At 39.1% G+C, this 21956-nt stretch overlaps 1 protein-coding gene across 9 annotated transcripts in view; it reads left to right on the forward strand.

Annotated features, from left to right (window-relative positions):
* INPP4A (inositol polyphosphate-4-phosphatase type I A) overlaps nt 1–19899 on the forward strand; it is a 70829-nt gene extending 50930 nt beyond the window's left edge. For 5 of the 9 annotated variants that reach the window (XM_061626904.1, XM_061626909.1, XM_061626905.1 and 2 more), the window contains 5 exons: nt 553–693; nt 1638–1735; nt 8729–8841; nt 10488–10642; nt 18553–19899. In XM_061626904.1, coding sequence (XP_061482888.1) covers nt 553–693; nt 1638–1735; nt 8729–8841; nt 10488–10642; nt 18553–18685 — 640 coding nt within the window. In that variant the 3' untranslated portion in view covers nt 18686–19899. Of the gene's footprint in view, nt 1–552; nt 694–1637; nt 1736–3678; nt 3766–8728; nt 8842–10487; nt 10643–18552 lie in introns of all 9 variants that reach the window. The other 4 variants (XM_061626902.1, XM_061626907.1, XM_061626908.1 and 1 more) reach the window with 1 other exon arrangement.
* Nucleotides 19900–21956: the final 2057 nt, after the last annotated feature.

Below are 21956 nucleotides of genomic sequence, written 5' to 3' on the forward strand. Positions count from 1 at the left end.
GATGATATAACCAAGAACATTATGAGGAGGCCAGCTGAGCCAATTTTGGGTTCTGCTCCCTATCATCCTTGCCTACACGTTCAGAATCACCAATAATAAATGCAGTTGTTGCACGAAATTTTAACAAATCTTTTTCCATGAGGCACACTGAAAACCCATTTATTTTCCCTGAGCTGCATCCGTTCTTAAGTTCTGAAAGAAATAATAGGTCTTACGAAAAGCTGTTTGACAATGCAAGGAGGAAAGACCATTTGAACATACAATGTGTCCTCCCCTAACCTACAGTTCCACTTCTTTCTGGTTACGGTCAAACTGCTTAAAAGCCAGGCACTGCTTGTTATTGATTAAGGCTGCAATCCTCACCCCATTTACTTCGGAGTAAACCCTGTTGAATTCAAGAGGAGTGATGTCTGAGGAGACATGGTTCAGATCGTGCTGCAAGTTCCTATGCAGTAACACATTTCTCTGCCTCAGAAAAAAAAGTTCCTTAAAAAAAATGCTTTAGGATCTGTGTTGCTTGTTTAACCTTCTTTTTTTCCTGTTCTAAATTAGTGATGGGTTTAATGTGAGAATTCCTCTGCCAAGCACCTTGTTTGATGCACTGCCCCGTGAGATCCAGAGTGGCATGCTACTGAGAGTTCAGCCCGTTCTCTTCAATGTGGGGATCAATGAGCAACAAACCTTAGCAGAAAAGTACATATATTCTATTTTTTTAAATGCTTCATACTTAGCTGAAGTTAGAAAAAATCACAAATTCTCCAGGTGATAATGCTGAGTCAATTTATGTAAAATCAAGTTAACTACATAACTCAGGAATAGGTTGGATGACATCAAGTTCTTGTCTAAAGCATTGGCTATATATGTTAATCTTATTTCAGTTGCTCAGGTTGCTGTTCACCTTCACAGCTTATCTGTTGTATAATAAGTAAGGTCTGTTACTATCTTTGGATTTACAGTCACAGTCCTGTCCTCATTGGTTACATTGCTGCATTTAAAATAGGACCCAATGCTTGCCATTTTTTAAATTGCTTTAACCAACCTAAGGAAAGGATGTGCTATTGTGCCAATATGATTGCTTTGATGGCCCACAGAATATGCCTGCATTTGGATGTCCCATTAAACCATAGTTTAGTGTGATGTAAATAAGCCACAACAATTCTTGAGCTTGCATAGTCCTCCCCTCTTCACTTTTCCTCCAGCACAGTTGAGGAGTTTGGAAGCTTTTGCTTTCACTTTTGTTTAGCCACAGCTTGTAATGTTGCCACAACTGACCAACTGGTCAGTGTTCACTATGGTTCGTTTGAGGCAAGCCAAGTTAGACAAACCTCTGCCTTTGATTATGTGAAAGTAGCTGTAAGTTGTGAATATGATCAGTTGTGTCTTTGATCACTCAATCCTATCACCCCTCTTCATAAGCTCATAAATTTGTGTGAACATTTGAAATGTATCTGCTTTCACACTTACTGTCATACTCTTAAGGACAGCCTTACAATTAATAACATTTTCAATATGAAATGGCAAATTTAAGTCTTGAAGATGTTCTAGCTTTCTTTGTGTGGAAAGGGTATTTGTGTGTGTGAGAGAGAGTGTGTGTGTGTGAGTACTTTTCTTTGCTAAAGTTGTCCTTTTCTTTAAAGGTTTGGAGACACCTCCTTACAAGAAGTGATTAATATGGAAAGCTTAGTACGGTTGAATTCCTACTTTGAGCAGTTCAAAGAAGTTTTGCCTGAAGACTGTGAGTGTGACTAACAAGTTTTCATATCTGAAAATTCTGTTTGAATTTAAGTTAGCCAATGGTCACATTCACTTGTTATAGTAAGCCATCATCCAATCATGGATAAAACAAGAGGTTGGAGTGGGGGATGATTTTGAAAGGAAGTGCAGCATCTTGGCAAGGAGTTCAGACACGCACACCTGCCACTCAGGGTTTGCTTCTCAGAACCCTCTTCCTGAAACACCTTTCTCCTAGTTGGGTTACTAGACTGTGGAGAAGTAAGCCATGCGGAGGGTTTAGTACATCTTGCCCATAGCCTTCTTTGTTCTTAAAATCAGCCCCCATCCCCAATGAGAGTGATTAATTTTATTGATAAAGGAAACAAGTGAATCCACTTTATCCTTTATAGATACTCACAAGGTATCTGATAAACTGAAACAATATTTTTTTGAAAGACATTTTGGAGAAAATTATATTGGAGAAAACATTTCCCATTGGATCATTATTTTGCTATAAAGATGCACAAGCAAGACTGAGCACGTTTTTTTCTAAAGAAACACTTTGGGGGAGAGGCAGTAGGCAGGGGTTCCCATTGACATTTTTTGCCCCTTCATTATAAGTCTGGCAGATCCAACTTTTCAGTAAATGATTGGCACATAACTGTCCATACATCCTTTTTTTATGCTAGATTTTTTCATAGGTATTCCACTGTTTCCTGTCCACATCAGTATTCAGTCCTTCATAGAATGTTTTTGTGCTGTGTTTCTAGCCCCTCCCCACAGTCACTACTCCCGTTGTCCATTACCTTTTCCCGTTTTGAGCATGCGTGCAGGTATTTCTGTGCTTGCATTAAGGATGGGATCTGTTGGCTGGTGCCAGTTCAAAAGCACTCCATAACAGGCTGGTATCAATTTGAGTTCATTCTTTGTCCTCTAGCTGCTGTTTTTACTGACCTGTTTTTTTCCATGCAAAAAATATTGATATTAATATCGATAATTTAAAAGGAAATATCAATACTTTTAAAGGAAATGTTGATATTTTTAAAGGAAACACTGATAAAATTATTGTTCTTAATATTTTCAAAAATAGCCCCAGAACTGATCCACAATGATAGAGAATAAGCAAATTAATGGAAAATTTGGTACCAGATCTAAATTGGGTCGAATTCTAGCACATCCCTAACCTGTGCCCATCCACCTTTAAATTCGTTGAGCACATATTACCACCTCCCAGTTGTCCTGTTTCACAATGGGCAAAATGGAGGCTTGCCCTTTATTGGAGGAGAGGCAAGATCGATTTTCATTTGTTTGCTGTTTCTAAAATGTAGAGGTCTTGCACAAAACTGCTGTTTAGCTGTACTGAAATTCTGATAAAGAGGTCTTGTGCAAGACCTCTGTATTGTTATTTTTAAACTCCTGATATATGTACTGCAATTAGCCTCCAAGGTAATTGCCCAGACACCTTGAGAGAACAGCTCCTCTGAGCTGGGTTCTTGAAATTTCAACATGCCTTCTGCCTGCAGCAGTCAGTGGAAATAGGCATACTTGTGTTCATCTGGGCTGCTGGAAACAAAATGATTAGGTGCTTAGGTAAAGAACCAATGGAAATAGAGAGGTGGCAATAGGCACTACCCGCTGAAAGAGTACCTCACACTGTCCACCCCCCAAAAGTGCTAAGAAGCTTCCACAGCAGCAATGACTGTGGATGTATAATGGGCTATTTTTACTGAAGGGTTTTTCCACAGTAAGAGGAAATCTGGATTTAAATGTGTAAAAAAAATACAGGATGGCACTTTGAGGATGTTGTCACAATGTGGACAATGCAAAAAATATGCAGGCATGAGGAGCACCAGTTCTACAATGAATGTCCATCTGGAAGCACTCTTAACAGAGAATAAGACAGTTATCTCTGACAATGAAATAGCGAATAAGCGTTAAATTAGACGGTTTTTCAATATCTTCAAGTGAGACCTTGTGCCGAGGGCAAGTTAAGAGGAGGAGAACCACAAGAGACAACTGAGGTTGAATTGTTGTTAGAAGGACCAAGTAAAGGTACGTTATCTAGATTCTGCCATTGAGTTAGTTATAGTAAAATAATATAATTACAGTTTAAAATAGAATTAAGATCTGAATGAGAAAATTGGGGTGCAGTTTTGAAAATTCCTTGGAAAATAGGACTGAAATTTCTATCATCTATAAAAAGAGGTGTGGATCCTTCTTTTGGCCAACCCTCTAGAGGCTCCATGCCAGCCATGGGCACGGCCAGGAGAAAGGTGGGTGAGGCCACCCACTTACACATACAGCACATATCACATTACATACACAACACATGCTCATGCACACATAGGTATGCAAACACACATCCATACATGCCAGAAAGTTGACTTTAAAAAACCTTTTTAGTTCTCCCCCAAGCCTAATAGCTGGGGGGGGGGGGTTGATCTTCCTGGATATTTCACAATTGTGATGTGGGGGGAGAGCATTTTCAACAGGGTTAGGGAACTGTTAGGGAGGATAGAGTTACCCTTTATATATCAGACTGATGCCTTCTCTGTTGTCTTTTCGGCACCTGTTGAAAACATTTCTCTTTCAACAAGCCTTCTAAGTAAACATTTCTATCCCAGTTGGCATCTGTATTGGTTTTGAATAGATGTTATATATAATGGTGGTGTGCGTGTGTGTTTATGTCTGTGGGTAATTTTATATATATATATATATATATATATATATATATATACCCCTCTAGGTTGCACACCTTAACGTGGTGAGGGGGTTTGAGAGTGTTGAAGAAGCTGAGAGCAATGCCATCAGGAGTCTAGACCAACAGGCTAGACTCCTAGCAGGGGCACCCAAGGCGGAATGGTCAAAGCTGAGACAGCAGACTAAGATGCATCCAAACTCAGAGGAAGGCAATGGTAAACCACCTCTGAATATCTCGTACCATGAAAACCCTATGAACAGAGTATCCAAAATGCAACACGAGATAGTGCTGGAAGATGAGACCCCCAGGTCAGAAGGCACTCACTGAGCTACTGGGGAAGAACAAAGGACGAGCATGAGTAGCGCTGTGACTAATGACGCAGCTGGGCCAAAGCTGAAAGAAAGCCCAGAGGCTGATGCACACAGATGCAAAAGGAGAGTCCGGAGTTCGACACACACAATAGGAACATGGAATGTGAGAAGCATGAACCAGGGAAAGCTAGAGATTGTCAAGCAAGAAATGGAACGTATCAACATTACAATACTTGGCGTGAGTGAATTAAAATGGACGGGAATGGGACATTTTCAATCGGGCAACTACAAAATATTTGATGCAGGAAATGAGAAATTAAGAAGAAACGGGGTTGCTTTAATAGTGAGAAGTGATATAGCAAAAGCAATTAGGAGCTACAACACAAGATCTGAGTGAGTGATATCAATGAGATTAAACAGGAAACCTATTAACATCATTCATTCATTGGCGATTACTCATGGCCGAGTAAGATTGTCTTCCAAGACAAGGTCTTTAACAGTGGGTCCATAAGTGACTGTGAAGGCCAATTCTGGATCCACCCAGCCTCCCACAGTGAGGACATACGTTTCCAGATGGATTTGCTTGGAAGACGCCTGTGCGTGAATTTTTTTTATGTGGGGAGATCGGCGCACAACGATCAACACACTATCTTGACAGAAAAAGGCTTTGACCCAATAGCATGGGATACCACGATGATTGAAAGTCTTTTATCTGCTGCAGCCTTCCTCTTCACAGCCGTTGTCACGTACATTGTTATCCTCCGCTTGTTCTGCCATTGAGGACTTTCTTGGATCGTTCGTTGTCTGGTTCCTCTCCCTTCACCTTACCACCATGGGTGACCCTGCTGGGAGTACATGACTCCAGACAGCATCACACACAGGGTTCATTGGAACAAGCAAGCCCACTCACCATTACAAGGTGACAATCCAGCGAGGGGCTATTAACATAACCATCATCCAAGTCTATGCTCCAGTGACAAACGCAGAAGAAGAGGAATTGGAGAGGTTTTATGCAGAAGTACAGGAAGAAATTGATCACAGACCAAAACAAGATGTGCTGATAATCATGGGGGACTGGAATGCAAAAGTAGGGAACAGAGAAGAATTAGGAATTGTGGGGAAATGGGGCCTAGGAGACAGAAATGAAGCAGGAGAAAGAGTTATAGAATTCTGTGAAGCCAATAATTTGTTTCTTGCAAACAAATTTTTTGAGCAACCGAACAGATGACTGTACACGTGGACATCACCAAATGGTCAATATAGGAATCAAATTGATTATATAATTGGTAGCAAGTTCCATACTTTATGCGAAAACAAGACTAGGGGCAGATTGCGGTACAGATCATGAACTGGTCATATCAAAAATCAGAGTAAAGCTAAAGAAGACCAACAAAGCAATTATAATGCCAAAATACAATTTAAATAACATCCCAGAAGAATATAAAGATCAAATAAGGAACAGGCTTGAGGCTTTAAACTTAGTTGACAGAGAACCAGAAGAACTGTGGAGTGAAGTCAGAGACATTATCAGGAAAGAATGCAAAAAGACAATACCTCTAGTTAAAAAGAGAGAGAGACCTCAATGGATGACTGAAGAAACTCTTAAAATGGTCAAAGAGACAAGGAAAGCAAAAGGAGACAGAAACACGGTCGGAACCCTAAATGCAACAATACAGCGACTAGTACGTAGGGACAAAGAACTATTACAATAGTTATTGTATAGAAATAGAAGAGGACAACAAAATAGGAAGAACAGGAGCCCTATTCCAAAAGATTAGAGAAATGAAAGGGAAATTTAAACCATGAGTAGGGATGTTAAACAATCAACAGGGGAACACACTGACTGACCAAGATGAAATAAAAGGAAGATGGCAGCAATACACTGAGGAACTCTATAAAATAGATGCAAGGATGACAGATTCATTCATGGAGGAACTGTATGATGAAGAACCAGAAATTTTAGAATGTGAGGTGAAAGCTGCTCTTGAAATACTTGGAAGAAACAAATAACCAGGAACAGATGGCATACCAATAGAGTTGCTACAAGCTACTGAGACTGAATCTGTCCAAATTTTGACAAAAATCTGTCAAGAAATATGGAAAACTAAACAATGGCCCACAGACTGGAAGCGTTCCATATACATCCCAATTCCAAAGAAAGGGGATCCCAGGGAATGCAGTAATTATTGAACTATTGCCTTAATATCCCATGCAAGTAAAGTAATGCTCAAGATTCTACAACAAAGGCTCTTACCATATATGGAGCGAGAAATGCCAGGCATCCAAGTTGGATTTAGAAAGGGAAGAGGCACCAGAGATCATATTGCAAACATTGTTGGATAATGGAACGGAGCAAGGAATTTCAGAAGAAAATCACCCTGTGCTTTATAGATTACAGCAAAGCCTTTGACTGTGTAGATCATGAAAAACTGTGGAATGCTTTAAAAGAAATGGGGATGCCATGGCATCTGATTGTCCTGATGCGCAACCTATACTCTGGATAAGAGGCTACTGTAAGGACAGAATATGGAGGAACCAATTGGTTCCCAATCGGAAAAGGTGTGAGACAGGGGTGTATTTTACCACCCTATTTGTTTAATCTGTGTGCAGAACATATCATACGGAAAGCGGGATTGGACCAAGGTGAAGGAGGTGTGAAAATTGGAGGGAGAAATATCAATAATTTAAAATACGCAGACGATACCATACTACTAGCAGAAACCAGTAATGATTTGAAACGAATGCTGATGAAAGTTAAAGAGGAAAGCACAAAAGCAGGACTACAGCTGAATGTCAAGAAGACTAAAGTAATGACAACAGAAGATTTATGTAACTTTAAAGTTGACAATGAGGACATTGAACTCGTCAAGGATTATCAATACCTTGGCACAGTCATTAACCAAAATGGAGACAATAGTCAAGAAATCAGAAGAAGGCTAGGACTAGGGAGAGCAGCTATGAGAGAACTAGAAAAGGTCCTCAAATGCAATGATGTATCACTGAACACCAAAGTCAGGATCATTCAGACCATGGTATTCCCGATTTCTATGTATGGATGTGGAAGTTGGACAGTGAAAAAAGCAGATAAGAGAAAAATAAACTAATTTGAAATGTGGTGTTGGAGGAGAGCTTTGCAGATACCATGGACTGTGAAAAAGCCAAATAATTGGGTGTTAGAACAAATTAAACTAGAACTATCACTAGAAGCTAAAATGATGAAACTGAGGTTATCATACTTTGGACACATCATGAGAAGACATGATTCACTAGAAAAGACAATAATGCTGGGAAAAACAGAAGGAAGTAGAAAAAGAGGAAGGCCAAATAAGAGATGGATTGATTCCATAAAGGAATCCACAGACCTGAACTTACAAGATCTGAACAGGGTGGTTCATGACAGATGTTCTTGGAGGTCACTGATTCATAGGGTTGCCATAAGTCGTAATCGACTTGAAGGCACATAACAACAACAAACAAATCTTACTCTGTCAATATCCATATGCATGTAGGTCAAACACTATTTCTCAACCAAGCAGCATACTTTGTTTATAAATAATGTACACGTCGTAGAAGGCAAACGTAAAGGAGGTTCTTGCCATTTGCAGTTTTCATAAGCATTTCCATTAAAAATACTATTAGAAAAATCTGCTCACTGATTATGAGCGTGTTTTTAGCCAATTGAACAGGTTTTTTAATTGATTAAACAGTGCAGCCCTAATTGAAATAAATGGTGCTTTTAGCATGTAACATATAGACGGTTACTTGATATAGTTTCCCAGATTAGTATGCAAATTCTGAATTCTGGGGTATGAAATGTGACTTACAATTAATGACTAGTCTAGCTGAGTGCTCATTTCTACAAAATATCTAAGGTACTGTAAAAAAGATGAATGAATGTGAAGTCCAGCCTGAAGAATTCTGCATGTGCTGCCAAGTCTTTTTTCTCTCATGTTTGACCATCAAGAATAGAGATTGGTCTTACACTTATTTTCTTTCTTTTAAGGTCTACCTCGATCTCGTAGTCAAACGTGCCTGCCTGAACTGTTACGGTTTCTTGGACAGAATGTACATGCAAGGAAAAATAAGAATGTTGACATTCTTTGGCAAGCTGCTGAGGTATTTATTATCATCTCATTCTAGAAACATTTGATGGATATACAACATTTATGCCGGACAACCCATTAACCTTCTCAATCAAGTGGCGATCTTGAGTGGGCAAGCAGCAAATTGGGGTATTTCACCCGCATGCTGCTATAGTGCCATGGTGCATTTCCTGGGCCAGTTTAGTGTTATAGCAGCTTCAGCTGTCCTTCATAGAAAAAGTTTTAAATCTGGGTGCGGGGGGGGTAGTGCTGTGATTGGCTTTGCCATGGCAAAGTGCTCCATTTTCCCACTCAGAGAAAAGCAGCGCTGCCAAGGTATTCCGTCTTGATACTGTTGCCAGGGTGGCTACAAATGTAGCCCTGGAAAAACCTGGCATCCTTGCTGCTGTTGACAGTATTGCTCAGTGCAGCGGTGGCTCGTGGGGGTGGCAGAGGCAGTGATGGAACTGGCATCCGCAACCTCCCAGGGGCAGTGCTGTACTTGTCAGGACAGGAATGAGGCAGGGTGACATAGTGGCAAGGTCAGGAGAGCTTGGAGGTACACATCTGCGGGGCCACCACCAACCTGGAGCGCCCATGCTCCCACTGCCTGACCCTGCCTTATCTCTGCTCCACTGGGAGCAGATCTGCTGCTGAGAGGACACCACTGCCTCTGCACACACAGGCACACCAGCCACTATTGGCTCTGTCTCCAGTGGTAGCATGATAGGCAACATGGGTTGCTGGCAGTACTACTGCTGCTCTGGCTAGCACTCAGCCTTGGCCGTGGAGGGAGGCGAGTGGCTTGGTCTGGAAGAGGGGGCTGGTCTCCAAGGAAGTTGCAGGGGAAAGGGAGTTACTTGCTGCTCGCTTGAAGGATGAGAGGGCTTGACTCTCGGCTAGGTACATTCTTCTTGCCAAGGCTTTCATGCCTGGAGTGTATGGCCTTGAGTGCCCATGGCTACTGGCAAGATACAGAATTCCCTGTATATTGCCTTGTGTGCCAGATGACATACCGCTCTCCCAAGAGCATGCCATGACAGTAGGACAGGACGATAGAAACACCCAGATAAAAAATGAGCAGAGGTGGGAAACCACCCTGAAAAATTCATTTGAAACCCTAAGATAACAGTAAATGCCACTTCGTTTCCTCTTCATTGAATTTTTAGAAAATCTGACTGGAATAGGTCCACATAAGGCCAGTAGGAGGAATTTGTGGCTCTCCAGATTATGCTGGACTACTATTTCATCATCTCTGATCATTGGCCATAGTGGCTGGGGCTGATGGGAGCTTTAGTCCAATAATAACTGGAGGGCTACAGGATCCCCATCCCTGATCTAAGGCAACCCTCCCCAGCCTTTGGTCCCCAGATGATCTTGGACTACAGTTTCCATCATTATCATCATCACCATCCCCAGCCAACATGGGGATGTTGGTGGTTGTGCTTCCACATATGGGGCCCTGAGCCTGGGGGAGGACTCTGTTTCCAAACTGCTAATTCCTCTTGTAAATTGTATGAAGGTTAACTTAACTGTGTGTTCATGTGACCTTCCTCAAACTCCACCCTAATCCCACTTCTGTTGTCTGTAGGGTTATTCTCTTAATAGTTCTGGAGTGGCCATATTCTTTTATTTCCTCCCAACATTACGATGAAGCTAATAGATAGTGTGCTTTTCTAGATTTGCCGCAGACTCAATGGTGTTCGGTTTACAAGCTGCAAAAGTGCCAAGGACAGGACTGCCATGTCAGTGACTCTTGAGCAATGTCTAATATTGCAGCATGAACATGGAATGGCCCCACAGGTCTTCACACAAGCCCTGGAGTGCATGAGAAGGTAAGATCTGGTCTGCTCGCTGGCCTCTTGTACCTAATCCTTTAGCCATGTAAACTGCAGATGAGTGGTTTTCAGCCATCTTTGATACTTGTTTTTAATGTTTTTAATTGTTGTAAACCACCCAGAGAGCTTCGGCTATGAGGCGGCATATAAATGCAATAAATAAATAAATAAAGGGGATAGTTATATATATAACTATCAAGATAAGTCACACAGACTACAGCTCCCTGACATACCTTATATCTCACTCAGTGTTTTTGACACAAAGAGTTGCCATATTTGTATGTCATTTTTTTAATCGCCTAAAAGGAAGATACTTTGTATAGTTTCCAACAGTTTATTGGATTAATTACTGACATGTGAAGAAAATAATTGCAGAGCATGCAGTCTTTTCTGCTGTGCCGGTTTGATAGCTTTGTAACTGTGGCACTGCCTTGGCTGTGGTTTTGCCATTTTCCTTAGAAGTGATCTGTACAATTACCTGTTCTGTAAAGGATACGCATCTGCAGGTTGCATTGTTTTGCTATGCTTATCCCTCAAGCGATACAGTTTGCTCCTTCAGCAAATTGTCATTTTTAATGTTTCATGATGCAGTAATCAAAATCCATCACAACTTGTCAGTGTACTGTGGTCATATCAGTTTAACTCCTGTTTTCTGAAGCAACAAACTTACTTGCAAAATTCTATTCTATTTTAAAAATGTAAGGAATCTGTTTACTGTTGTTCAATACATTGTTTCAAGCACTACAGGAAAGCTCCAACTTTGCATACCAAAAAAGAAAGGATAAGAAATCCAGTTGTAGTCTTTACTGGTGTTTTCAACACTACTGTGGAGTCTTGTTTTCAACATTCACTTTTGCTGAATGTACTGTACTGTGTGTCTTCTCACCAAATTCTCAAAATGTTCAATTCTCTTATCCTTTCTGTATGTTTTTGCAATTTGATCCTTTCTAAATCTTCAATGATTTATTTATTTATTTTTAAGCATTACTAGAGTCACCTTGTTCAGCAAAAATTTCCTTCTGAATCTTCCATGGAATCTTTTAAGCCATATGATTCCATAAAGTGGAATCACACTAAAGTTGAGCTGGTGTATTACCAGCTGCCCAGTTAAGGAAACATTAAATCTATGTAAAAGGGAGAATCTGCTCAAATATATTCTCAGTCATGCTCATAATATTAAATAATTGTCCTTTTGATCATATTACATTTTTAATAAAAGTGGATACAATCTAGTCAGAGTTCATCATTGTAAAGTCCCATTGAATTCGCCTGGTGTCTTACCCCAATTCTGGTCTGGGGGAGAAGTACCATGCCATTTGTGGGCAGTGCTTTGAGCATATAAGAAAAAACACTAAGGTTGAATCCAGAGAAATGCTGATGGAAGGGTGTAGGTGAAAGGTTACTACCCCACCCCGTACTTTCTCCAGGAGCACCCTGAAGAGCTTCCCCTGAGGGTTGAATGAGGTGGGCCTATGGTGCAGCAGGACGGGGAAGGAAGGAAGGAGAGATCATCACAAATTGGGCAGAGGCACCTTCCATGAGCTGGGCTGAGGGTGTGAGGGCTTCAGGGGGAAGGGCAGAGCAAAAAATCACTCTTTGTCCACTCTCTTCTGCCAGGATTCTCTGGATCCAAGTCTATAGAAACAACAATAACAAAGTTCCCTATTAATGGTTTATTACTATTAGTTGTGTTCAACAAAACTGGAACAAAATATGTTTGTTTTTATATCTCCTTGCAATTCAGTCGTGTTTGAACATAAAATTAAATAAAATAGAGGCAAAAGGACACACTTTAGTAGGGTTGGATTTGGAGAGAGCTCTGCAACATACAATACTTACTTACCCTGTAGTGTTTTAATGAAAACCTCTTAGTAAATTATTTAAATAGGGGCTATTTGATTATTGGAACAATTTTCAACCAAAATTCATCCATGTCACCTGAAATGAATATTGGAAAGCAACCAAGAAATGCTGCAAACTGTTTATTTTAGATGAGACACATACTTATATACCTTGACCAAGTGGTCTTTTTTTGCACATGGTGTTGTCCCTCTTCCACTGGTGATTATGCACACAAAAGCCACAAGTGGCAAAATTAGGTTGTCTCATTTGAAAAGGTTAAAATTCCTTTTGGGATCTTGACATTTTAAAGTGGGACAGAGAGAATAGGATCAGAATTGTGGTTCAGAATAAATGGTAGAGTTAAACCCCTTTTAGATGGGGGGGGCAAATTTACTTTCTCATATTGGTGTATTTTTTTAATGCCTTTTTAAATAAGCATTTTTAGAATTAATCTACTTTTGGGCTAAGTAACTTTGAATGCTGCTGCCTTGAATAGTTAGGTTATTGAACTGATTTGATACAACTCACATTGAAGAATTTTTGAAAGGATCAAATGCTGTAATGGTTATTCATGTTCAGTTTTGCTTTTCAGAGCTCCATTCCTTTGCAGCATGTGGAAGCATGGCAGAGCAGCATGGAACCATTGCTTGGCCAATTGAGAAAATGAACATGGAAAACCATTCTTGTTCAACCTACATGTGTTTATTTTCAGTAGACTACAGTATTTTTTCTTATTTTCTCTTTTTATTCTCTTTCTCTCTCCTTTATTCTGTAATTGTGCCTTTTATTATTATTATTTTTAAATTGGCACACCTCCCTATTCTTTAACCTAACACGTTCTATTTTCTGTTGTGGCTTCTTTGATGTTTCTTTTCCTCCTCTTCTTGGTTTGATTTTATTTTATTTTGCCACTTTGGTTCTTTAATTTTATTTTGGTACATCCATTGCATGTCTGTGTTCCTTTCTTTCTTTTTCTTGTTTTCCTTTCTCCCCAAACTTCTTCCTTTTCACAGTATTGGAACACGGGAGGTAGTCACCCAGAAGAACTTGTGTGGCCTGGTGCCCATCCGGGATTTCAGGCTAGATCCCAGTCTTCTCTACTCTATTCCTCTACTAGCTCTAAGCCCCAATTTACTGATTGTGTGGCTATTTCTGAGCATTTCATACCTGGTGGCTAGATTACGTTGCAAGTGAAGATGAGTTAAAAGCAAAAATTCCAGTGAAGTGCCAGAATACTAATTGCCACCTAGTACCTACTTGTCAAAAAAATGTTTCATAGCATTGTCTGCCAAGAATTATTATGATTATGCCTTACAATTTTGTGTTTCTAGTGTACTAAACTTGTAAATACACATCAGATTATTTTATGAAAAGGAATTGTAATGAACGCTTGAACTGTTAATGCTTTCAGTGCTTGTAACATAGTCTGACAGCGGCTCTGTTACCTCGGTATTTTAGCCAACCTGAAGATTAGTTTCTCTTACCAAATATTTTTCAGGCATCCAAATCCAGAGTCTCTTTCTCTTTGTACATACATAGTTTCGTTTCACATGTTTTCATGTATTCCAGAGAAAGAAACTTGTATTCCAGATAAAAGAATTTGTATCTTTTTTTGTATATTCTTAAAAGTGTGTCAGTCTTGCCTTTCATATTTATGTGATATGAGAAGAAACAAAGTGATTGTAACAAATTTATCTAAACAAATATACTAAGCATCTTTCTATTTGATTTCCAAGCATAGCCTCCAAATCAGCTTTTGCCAATCAGCTGGCTGCCAGATGGTTTGGACTACAACTCCCATCAGCCCCAGCCAACATAGGTGTGCTGGCTGGGGCTGATCGGAGTTGTAGTCCAAAAATATTGGAGGGTACCAGGCTGGCGAAGGCTGTTCTGAATTATTATAGTGATCGATGCTTAGAACCACATGCTACTTTCTCATCCTTAAAACTGTTGCAACATATTATACCAACTTTTAAAAAAGAACTAACTTGAACTGCAGTATACTGCATGCAATACTCTTTCAGTATATTTATATATCTACTTTTTTTACTGTAGGGAGGAGTGGGTAGAGAAGAATAGCTTACTAATAATCTGTAATTCTATTTAATTCTTCTTTGGGAAAATATTTTTATAGTATACGTGAATGCCATCATATGTAAAATAATCCTAACAGTAAATATTTATTTATTTATTATTTGGTTTATATCCTGCCCTTCCTCCCAGCAGGAGCCCAGGGCAGCATATTGCCATGAAAGTTGTACTAATCAGTTATTTCAGCTAACTGTTAAAGTTTAAATTAGAAGAGATGAAAGAAATTTAGAATAGTTGAAAGATGCTAACATAATTTGTGTTCCTAGAAAATTACCCTAAAACATCAGTGGACAACAGAGAATTATTACTTAATTTCTACAGTTATTACATTTATTTGTTTGAATAAGCATATATAGCATTCAGAATCTGATATACCTATAATATTAAATTTACAATTTTGTGGATAAATTTAGATAAAGGGTGGCATCCAACATCACACAAATGGACGTCCACTTGCATAATGGGACTCCCCCTTCTCCTCTGCCTCTCCAAATCTGCTTCAGAGGGTCACCCAATCCTCCAAAGCAAATTTGGGGGGGAGGGGGGTGAAAGGACAGGAAGGGGAAGTCCCATTGCATTGACAGAAGTCTTTTCCACTGGCAGGTGGCTGCATTGGATGTCACCCCGCCCCCCAAAAAAGAAGAGATTTAAAAAGCAGTAAAAGCTGATTCTAAAGGTCCTTATCCCACTTATGTAAATGTGTTGTTTGGATCTTATTCCTTTTGATTGCTAGTATAAGGGGTAGATGTAACCTGGACTTATTGCTATCCATGAACTTTTTTGTACCTTATCAGAGTGGCATGGGAGCTCCTTTTCCTGTAGCAAGATCCTACCCTGCTCCAGCAGCATTTATAGGAAGCAGTCCTGTGAATTAGGTGAACTGATGTCGTTGCATCACACTACGTCAAAATCACCTCCCTTCTGTGGGACAATGGGTTGTATTGCTGCTCAGAATAGACTCATTGAAATTAATGGGCGTAAGTTAGTCATAGCCATTCATTTCAGTGGATCTAGTTTTGATAGAACTAACATTGGAGACAACCCAATGATGTTGGTGTGGGAAGTCCTCCTGATGCATGGAACTGCCTTCTACAGACATTACTGGAGCAGCACATGTTTCATCTGAACAGAAGCAACAACCACACTACTCAAGTAATATAACATCAGGTTCTGTGACAAAATTATTACAATATATTGCAAGATTATTATTCTATCTCCCCCACCCCACCCAAAAATCTAAGCATACTGCATGGCAGCAATAAAACCTTTCTTATCTGACAGGAATACTTCATACATTGCCAATCCACGCATTGCACCTTGCCCCTCAAACAAGAAGCATGCATAGGTTCTGGATAATCTGTTTTCCCCCAAAGCATTTATTTCAGTACATACACACAGTTCTGCATGGGCAGGAAGTGATCCTAGGCTTGTAAGTAGCCAGTTGTCAGGTTGACCACGGCAAATAGGTATCCTGACAACCAGACCATGAAGCGAGTATTGCTTTTTTTCTTGCAAGCTGTCAATGTGCCACAGATAACTAACATATGCAGGCAGGCTAGCAAATTTGTGGGATTTATTTGCAAGACTTAGCTGTCCTGCTCTCTTCTTCTGTGACACTGAAGATAATGGGGCAGCTCCTATATATGCAGAGCTTTGTGAGCACATTTGACTCCAGAAGAGCTCAGCATGGTACTGAATAAGTTTCAGATTGTATGCCCATTCTGTACAAGCATATATAGGATAAGCTAGGTGCACAAAACCAGAAAATCCATATGTACCCTTCCACTGCGAGACTGCTAAATCAAAAGGAATGCAAATTGTTCTCACAAATTTAACACTTTAGAATACTTTTAAATGGATAAAAGTGACACTGAAAGTATAAATTGTAGTCACTAGATACATATACAACAGGTTCCAGTGCACTGTTTTAGAGGAAGAACAATAAAATCAATTACTTGCGAAATTAAGCCATATAAAATGTATATTATAAACTGACAACTGAATTAATGAAATCAGTTAATTTCAGTTTCATGACAAGATGATCACAATCCAAAAAAATAAAACAAAGTCTTGTTGATTTCAGTATGAGAGAGTTAACTGAAATCAACAGAACTTTAAAATAGTTTGTTTGGCTAGGTCTTGCCTTACATTGATATTAAGAGAAATGATTATAAATCAAATCCCACTGCTATAGTTTAACAAGGAGCATGTTAATTATCGCTGTCCTTAGAATCTATTCATATTTTAGACAACTATCTTGGCTACGTGCTTGTGTACTCTGTTTAACACTTATGCTCTAGCATGCAACCATTTTCATTTTCCATTGTTATTGTCTATATTCAAAGGAGCCAAAGAAAGAAAATGATATTTTGGTGGTCTAAGTTAATTTATATGTACCGAAATGATGTGCTTCCTTATACAGCTATTTTTGAGCACTTTCAGTTTCTTAATATCTAATGGCCTTTGTAATAGATTTCAGAATTATTGTATAAAAGTGCAATAGCGTTCAGAACGACTATAGATGTTAAGATAGCCCTAGTGTAGCACTGACATTCACAGCAGAAGAGGACTGTTCCCCAGTGGTCCAGTATAGATGTTATTCTTCCACTCTAAATCATGGCTAAGGAACAGGCCAGCGGGGTTGTTCTCTCCTTCTTTTGCTGTCCTCCAATTTCTCACGCAAATCCTCCCTTCCCTTCCCTTCCCTTCCCACCTTTACCAGGCTTTACTATCATGTAGTAACCCAGATTCCCACTGTAACTATGGTTTGAAGCTGGTTTGCAAACCTGGTTAAGAGGGAATCTGGTTAACACGTCATGGTTAGCATCAGTGCATACATAGTAAATCATAGTTAAAGGGAGTGAGTGGGAATTCACACTGGAGGAGAGTATGGAAGGAAATGCAGAAACCAACAGCCCACTCTTGATTTCCTAGATTATACCTGCAACAGGTAATTATGAGGAAAGGTTGCAGTCCTAAATGTTGATAGCTTTCTAGCATATGATTGATAGCTATATATGAAAAAGTGTTTTTCAAGCAATTAAGTAGTGCAAAAGTTTTTAGGAACTGTGATTGTATTAGTACTAGTGAGTTGCTTTCCCTCAAAACCTATTATTTATGCATGACAAGTTATCTAATTAAGGTAACCTTCGGTAAAGCCCTTGCTAAGCTGATATGCAGGAAATTTGTTTGTTGTTATATGCCTTCAAGTCAATTACGACTGATGGTGACCCTATGAATCTTTTTGGATATATTCATAGGGTTTTCATGGTAAGAGGTATTCAGGTGGTTTACCCATTGCCTTCCTCTAAGCCTATGGCACTCAGTATTCCCAGGCAGTCTCCCATCCAAGTATTAACCAGGTCTGACCCTGCTTAGCTTCCAAGATCAGGTGTGTTCAGGGCAGAGCTTGGAAAAGTTACTTTTTTGAACTACAACTCCCATCAGCCCAATCCAGTGGCCATGCTGGCTGGGGCTGATGGGAGTTGTAGTTCAAAAAAAGTAACTTTTCCAAGCTCTGGTTCAGGGTAGTATGGTCATAGGTGCATGCAGGAAATAAATGTTGTTTAAAAAATTATTTAGAGACTAGCATTTTCTTTCAGCATTAATAACATGATGGAAAACATTTTGATCAATGTTTTAGATCTTTATGTGCAGTGAAATGACCTAAAACTTCCTAGTGTATGTGCCATGAAATACTTGGGAACATTGCAAAGATAAATGTGTGTTGCAAAGAGATTCACTACTGCTTTTTAGAACTTCAAGACTAGCAACTCGACACAGCATGTTTCTATTCCATGCACCTCATGCCTGCATTGATTAGTGATCCACTGCTTTTGCAATGGCAAATTATTCAGGCACCTGTTCAAGCATTTCAGTGCTATGATATAACCAGTTCACTTCATTAAAATAATTGTTTGGTTTGTTTTTGGTTTTACTGCTGTCATTTTTTTGTGCTTGTCTTTTTTCCCCAGTGAGGGTTGTCGAAGAGAAAATACAATGAAGAATGTTGGATGTCGCAAGTATGCATTTAATTCCCTCCAGCTGAAGGCTTTCCCCAAGTATTACAGGCCTCCTGAAGGAACTTATGGAAAAGTTGAATCATAAGATTACTCTGTCCTGTGATTAGTTGTTCCATTAAAGAGAAATGTGGATACACTCAATTTTAGTATATGAACTTTGACAACAATGTCAGAAACAATTTTTGTACGTTTCACTAGGTAATACCAAGCATGTAATTTTATTAAATTGGATTCCATAGGAAAAAGATTATTTACTGACTACTTATAACATGAAAATAATTTGATCACTGTCTGCTCGTTTAACTAGCCACCAGTGTATGTAACATGCCTGAATTTACTGTTCCACTGATTTCTTACTGATATGCCTAAATAATGAAAGATAATTCCTGGACCTTTGAGGATTTTATGAATGATGTTTAGGTAGCTGTTTCACACATCTTTTTATACTGATTTGATTTGAAATTAAGACTTTCATACTTTTTAAAAAAACCTCAGAATTTGTAAATAGTATATAAGTTGGACACAAGACAGTTTGATATGTGCAAGAGGCATTGTTGTGTAGGAGAAGCTAATACTCAGTTTTTAAGACAGAGCAGCACAGTAATATAAAAGCCAGGAGCTTAAACTGTTTTGCTTTATGTAGGACACTATCATAAAGGTGGTTTGTACTGACACAAAACCCAGTTCTGTATGGTTCAAAAACTGGATTGGGCCCATGATTCTTTCAGTTGACTTCAGAAATTTTATATTTCCCCACTTGAAAGACAAGTTCAAGTAAGAGAAAATTGCACATGACAAACTAGTTCATGCCACTAGGAATGCTGTGGGCAGAGGACTCAGAAGGCAATTAAGGTATGCATTCTTATTTGCATTGCAGATCAGATACAAAAGTGCATTCTCAGCTGCACTTTGAAGTACCAAGAAAGATTGCATAGGCTGTGTCACCTGCATATCTGTATCATCATACAGATTTGTGAATTTGCACCACTTTCTGTGTGTATCAGTTAAGCTAACTGAAATATTCAGAAGGCAGATCACTTCTTTTTTTCATGCAGAAGATGATCTTATACAACTTAACTTGTGCAGATCATCTGTTCCATGCATGCAAGCCTTTGGCCAAGCACACTTGCTGGATGTACAGCTTGGTCATATGAGGAATTTAGATGTGCTTTAGCTAGTTGGAGTTACTGGTTCCTTATTTTCCTGTCTCCCCCTCTCCCCACCTTTCCAATATTTTCACTGAAAACTGAAATTATTACATATACAGGCTTCCTACTTTCAGAACGTTATGGTCTACACCAGCCTTTCCCAACCAGTGTGCCTCCAGATGTTGTTGGACCACAACTCCCATCAGCCTCAGCCAGCATTGGCAATGGCTGAGGCTGATGGGAGTTGTGGTCCAACAACATCTGGAGGCACACCGGTTGGGAAAGGCTGGTCTACACAAAAGCCAATTTTCCCCATGATTTCACAAGTCATTGATGTCTGCACATGGTGGTTTTATTATATTTGCCTGGTATGGATGTAATGTTAAAGCATAGTTCAGTGCTATGTGAATGAGCTTTGGGTTCACATTTCTTCTCCTCCATCACGGCTTTGAGGAAGAGATTAGAAACGTCCCCCACCTGTTCTTAACTAGCTGTAGCTTATTATGATGTCTGAAAGGGAAAAACTGTGGTTAGTTTAAAACTATGGCTTATTGAAAGAAGTCAGGATGAAACCATAATTTACCTAACCACTGTTTGTCCCTTTCAGACATAAAGATAAACAGCAGCAATTTAAAAACAGGAGGAGGTTTCCAATCTCCTCCTCAAAGTTCCCAATCCTGATTTAATGTGAAACTGCAGTTTCTACCAGGAAGGAGATGCTTCTCTCCTTCTTGTGGCTGAACTGGGGGAGGAGGAGATGGACGCGTATTTGTTCACATATGATGAACATGGTGAATATGGTTTAGCATTGCACCTGAACTGGGCCATTGTCTTCCAAAGGGAGATGTTTGTGTGAAAAGCCATCATGCAACAAACCTACCTTTTAGAAAGGCTCTCATTAATATCTACTTGCAGACTGTACTAGTACAAAAAACAAATGTGTGAATTGTGCTTAAGGTAGAATAGTACACTCACAGTTCTTTTTGAAAATAAAGTGTAAAATTAAGCATTGCTTTTAATCATGTCGTGCTTAATCTTCTGTGGAGTTGTTTAATTCAACAAAATATGATAGTCATGATATTCTCTTCATTCTAAGACCGTAATGCAAAACAAACATTTACACTTTTAAATACTACTGAAATGAGTGTTGATGTTGGTGTTTAAGATCATGGGGCTTGTGATGGAAATGGGATATGTGGTTCAGTTATTCTCCACAAAATAAGAGCCTGGTATCCATGTGGCATTTTCTAAGTGTGTGTTACTTCCCCCAGCTATTTATATTTGCACTTTAGTTTCTCAGAGGTTTTCATGGTTTATTCTAGGCCCTCAGACATTTGTTATATCATTTGCTTTTTATATCATTTGCTTTTCACAGTTTAATGGCTTAGCTGTGTTACATGTGCTAATTGTGATTTTGAGCTAATCATGATTTGATAAACTAGGTTATTACTGTTTCAATGTTCCTTGCAGTTTCAGTGTTATGTACACTATGTAACATGTTTAACCTCGGAACTTGCACCAAGTGTAAAATTTTGTGGACTACGTTGAAATTGTACTATTGGGAATATTCCTCCTGATATAGCATACATTTTGTATTTATTTCTGTTCACCACCCAACTATTATTTTTGTACATTTTAATCAAGTACTTGAACACTTAAGTTATTAATTTTCAGCTTTAAGTACTGCTTTAGAGGAAGGGCTACTGAATTATTAGAAAAGATTTCAGTAATTTAAATAGTCTAATCACCTAAAGCTTGGGCCAGCAGTGTGCTTAAAACTGAATGCACAGAATATTGCGAGCATGACATCACAAGATACAACAACCTTTCCCTTATTTCACCCATCTCTTCTAGCCATGGGCCTTTTTCTGCCTTCAGGTGTTTCCCCATTTTTTTAATAGAAAAGAGAATCTGTGCACATTAAAAGAGATGCATGCAGAACCACCCTTTATTGAATGAAATCATGAAACCCATATGCACAAAGGTCGACATGTACATCATAAAATAAATACAGCTCTGAATTGGAACAGTATCAGCAAAATCAGGATCAGATTTTTAGTTATGCCCCCTCTAAATAATTGTGAACCCTTATTTTACATACTACTTGAATTACACTACAAAAAACTGTTCGTTTTTGTAATACTGCATTTCCTTCAATGAGGCTTTGCTGATAGAAGATTATCTAGCATTGCAATACTTATCTGAATA

The sequence above is a fragment of the Rhineura floridana genome, chromosome 5 (genome assembly GCF_030035675.1).
Source record: "Rhineura floridana isolate rRhiFlo1 chromosome 5, rRhiFlo1.hap2, whole genome shotgun sequence".
NCBI lineage: Eukaryota > Metazoa > Chordata > Lepidosauria > Squamata > Rhineuridae > Rhineura > Rhineura floridana.